At 52.3% G+C, this 4,323-nt stretch overlaps 1 protein-coding gene across 1 annotated transcript; it reads left to right on the top strand.

Annotated features, from left to right (window-relative positions):
- Window positions 16-4,309, top strand: LOC110401954 (inositol 1,4,5-trisphosphate receptor-interacting protein-like 1). The gene has a single exon (XM_021403522.1). The coding sequence runs from the start codon at window positions 89-91 to the stop codon at window positions 1,775-1,777; it is 1,689 nt and encodes a 562-aa protein (XP_021259197.1). The 5' UTR covers window positions 16-88; the 3' UTR covers window positions 1,778-4,309.

Raw genomic sequence — 4,323 nt, 5'->3', positions numbered from 1 at the left:
GGGCCATTGGTGAGTGCAGCAGCAGGGGCAAGGCTGGGCTGGGCCAGGCGCAAACACCGGCCCGCGAGGGGTCTGGGAGCCTGCAGCGATGGCCCAGCGCTCAGGGGACCCTGTGAGCGGCTCTCTGGGCAGTCACCACCAGCGTGGCCTCAGCCCCTGCTGCCTCCCAGCTCCCTCGCCCCCGCTCCTACCTGACCCCAGGGGCTGTGGCTCCTGGCCCCGCTCCCCCAGCCGTGCGCGAGCTCCCACCCAGCCCCACTCACCTCCGCTCTCTCACCTCTTCCAGATCATGGCTTTGGCGTTTATCTTCGCCTTGTTGGCGCAGAGAGTCCCATGTGTTGGCGATGAGTTGGATGCAATCACGCTCTTGCGCATGCAGGAGCGTGAGGCGTACCTGACAGAGAAGATGACCCAGCTGCTGCTGGAGATAGAACAGAAGAACATGGCGCAGAGCAGGATGGGCCTGCAAGCCCTGCTCTTTGCTGCACTGCCATACTGGAAGATTTGCAGTGTTCTTTGTCTTTTCATCCTTCTATTTTGGTTCATGTGGAAGATCCAAAAAGAGTTCCGGGGGCCTGACGACAGCAGTGATGAGGAGAGCTCCAGTAGTGAGGAGCAGGAGCAAGAGGAAGAGCAGCAGGAGCAGGTGCTGGTGCTGGACGATACTCTTTTCCTTGCAGATGTGCTCTGGCCAATTGGAAACCATAAGGACAGCTGTAAAGAGATGCTCTCGCTGTTGGAACACCTCATCAATATATCTCAAACTATCTTGTCAGATACTTTCTTTCCAATGCCAGAGTACCCCACTGGGGTGGGCAGCACCTACGAAGGCTGGTGTCCCCCTCGAGATGAACCTGTCTTCTGCCTGCTTGTGCCCCTGACAGCTCCCCGCGGGCACGTTTTCCACTTGGAACTGGGCACTGCAGGGGAGCTGCCAGCGAGGAACTCCCGTGTCCGCGTAGTGTTGGAATGCGTGTGCGGGAGGGAGCAGGAGATGGGCATGCTGTGCTTCCTCCACGCCTCCGAGGATGAGCTGAGAAATCAGCAACCCAGCCTCCTACACAGCCTCTGCACTGGCTCCTACCTGGATGTGGAGAAGACTGCCTGCTGGTTCACGATGCTGATCAGAAACGCCTGGAAATGCATTCCTGCGGCAGCAACATGCAGCATGAAAGCGATGCTGCCCAGGCGCTCCTGCAGGCTCCATCTGACAGATTACCTCAGAAGAACTTACATTGTTGAGATAGTGTTTGGCGTACAGCAAGACAATACAGACATCTTTCTGAGCAGCCAGGAGACAGAGGCTGCTATTACCGCCAGCACGACCTGGCCACAGAGCTGTGCTATGGCAGAGGTGAAGTTCTTCCAGCATATAGACGCCCATTCCCAGGGGGAGAATTTCTACCACAGATATTTGCAAGTCTATGGCTACATCCTGGTGGGCTACAACTTTTCCACCTATGAACTGAAGACAGTGCTCATGCACCTCCTGACTGCCATCCCTTTGGAAAACTGGCATGGGAGGTATTTCTTTCAGCGAATGGATGACATCATGCGCTACCTGCGCTGCTGCCTGGAGGAGAAACGTCTCAACCACTTCCTCATAGGAAATGAGGAGGTGCCTGCGGAGATTATCTTGCCGCAGGATTTCCAAGTGTCTGAACCGCTCAACCTGTTCCAGCACCTGGCGCAGGACCCGGACAAACACGAGCAGGCGCTGCATGAGTTGGAAGACCTGGAAGATCGGCTCGCAAGTCTGCTGATCTATGGGAAATGAGAGACGTCCACTTGTCCCACAGCCGAGCACGCTGGACATGGAGAAGACGCCGCTCAGCAGGCAGCGGGAATTGCTCCTGAATGTTTTCTCCACAGCAAATCCACTCTGGGGCAGCCAGACCTCGTGTCGATGAGGAAGGTGCTACGGACACCTGTAACAGAGACTCCTCGAACCGGCTGGGCAGAGAGCACCCGGCCTCTCCAAGAGCGTCCGTTTGCTCTGGGAGCATTGTCCTCTACAAAAATGGGCAATGAACGGCTTGCTTGAAGAAACTGATCTGAAGAAGTAGAGCACAATGTATTTTGTAGCTTGTCCTTAGAAATAGCTGATTTGAAAATGCCAAAACACCATATATTTCAGTAGTATAGTTTAGAAATAAAGCTGTTGAATTCTGTGATTAATTCTCGCTTTTCAAACTGTAGTAGTTTTTAAATGTTGCGAATAGTGTGGGTATAGTATTATAGACTAGAAAGCATGCTGTAAGGCTATTCTGTTTTGGTAAGAGACCTTCAGCAAAAGAAAAGAAGGCTTATCAGACATCAAAGAAGCCAGGGCCTCCACGCAAGGCCACATTGTCTCACTCTGGGATTAGCTTGGCATGCAACAGGCAGGCATCAAGATACTCCCCTCTATCCTCCTTTTCTTCTAACACCCCTGTATGTATCATTAAAGGACAGGTTAACATGCCAGTCCCCAGTACATGTCATTAAAAGACAGGTTGCCAAACTAATCTCTATCCGAGGACGAGCAGATGTCCAGGAATAATGGCTGAGTGCTGAGCGAGCAAATGTTACGATTTTGGTACCGATAAATTACTTACAATAGGCATTCTCCTACTGAGCATGCGTCAGTGAAGACGCATTCATCCAGGGGTCAAGCGAGGAAGATCACTGGATGAAGTAAAAGACTGTTGGTTGGACCGTCATGATGCTAAAAGGACGCTAGACGGTAGAAGAGACCACGGAACAGAAAGCTGGAGACCGCATGAATCACTACCTGAGATAGGCGTGTGCATGCTCATTGTCTCACACGTCATCGATGAAGATGGACTAACTGTGGAAATATAACGGACTCTTTACTCTCACGTAATCTTTGAGGCACTAATGGTGGAAATATCCCCAGTGCTTCCCGGCACCGTAATAAACATACCTGCTTTAGAACCTGACGTGGGTTATAGAGTTTGATTGCGCACATCAAAACCCTCTGCCCGTAAGTCTTTGTCAAAGAAAGCAGGGATAGGGTGCTGACTGCTCGGCTGCCACGGGATTGGGCAGCGTGTCGCGGAAGAGGTGATTCCCTGATCTCCTCTCCCACCTCCTCCAGGACGCAACGGTGGCAGTCTTCCCCGCTCTGGCAGCTCTAGGCGTAGTCGAGACCCTGCATAATACGGGAGAAGCTTTGCAAGCTCTTCAGTAATCATCCATCAAATGAGCTGTACATGTCTGAGAGCTACAGAAGCCCAGGCTTCCTTCTGCTTGCAGTCGGACTGCAGAACGCAGCCATTTCTTCCATGACGCGCAAACTGACCGGAGTCCCCCTCGCCTTCTCCTGCAGCTTGGCAAAATCCTGTTAGAATTGAGGTCAGATGCTCTCCACGCATCTTCCGCAGCAGTGTTTTGCCACCTTATCCTCACCGTTATTTGTCTCTTCCTTTTCTGACGTAGTGAATAGTTTTTATCTCAACCCACGAGTTGAAATTTTTTGGTTTTGATTCTCCCCCCATCCCATGCGAGGGAGGGAGGGAGAGAACGGCCGTGTGGTGCTGGGCTGCCTGCCGGGTCCGAGAACAACAGTTCTTTTGGCATCCAACGGGGGGCCTGAGGGGCTTAGGCAAGGGCAGATCTGAGCAGAACACGCTTAAACAACACCGTTGAAAGCCGTGTGGTGGCTTGCTAGCTGCGGCACGATCTTTTCATGCACAGTGGGGGTTTATCGGCTTTCAAGGCTGTTTTTCTTAACTCCTTCCGTGTCTCTGGGGGCTGGCCTAGGCTTATGTATGGTTTTGCCTCTTTCTGTGGAGCATGAACTCATGTTTCGCCCACAGTGGAGTTCCCTGGGTGTTGGTACTCGGTATGGCCATCGTTTTTGCACTTCAGGAACCGTTCCATTGAAACTATCAACAAGTCCGCTCTTTACTCCAGGCAAGGTGCAACAGTTTTTCTAAATGTGGAATATTCCTGGGATGTTCACACTAGCCCAGTCCGATGGCTCTGCCTTCGGCATGTGTTTCCGGTTTTAATTCTGGTTAAGAAACCATTTAAAAATAGCACCCACAGATCTCCAGTGGGGCAGGATGGCTGTGGGAGGCAAGGTGTGTGGGAGGCTCTAGGCAGCTATCAGTCACGATTCTCACCTCCAGTGGGTCTGGAACTCACTCGTGAACAAGTGCGGAATCCTTAAAGGCAGACAGAAAGCTTTAAAAAAGTGTGCCCCGACCCTGGCAGCGCCACGGAGTTACAGGTCGCTGCGGTGTGCCTGCACCAAACCAACACTAGTCAACAAGATCCAGAATCTTCAAAGGAAGAAAATGCCTCTGGATGCGACCC

This window comes from Numida meleagris, chromosome 6 (assembly GCF_002078875.1).
Source record: "Numida meleagris isolate 19003 breed g44 Domestic line chromosome 6, NumMel1.0, whole genome shotgun sequence".
NCBI classification, from domain to species: Eukaryota; Metazoa; Chordata; class Aves; order Galliformes; family Numididae; genus Numida; species Numida meleagris.
This window is presented reverse-complemented; position numbering and strand designations above follow the sequence as displayed.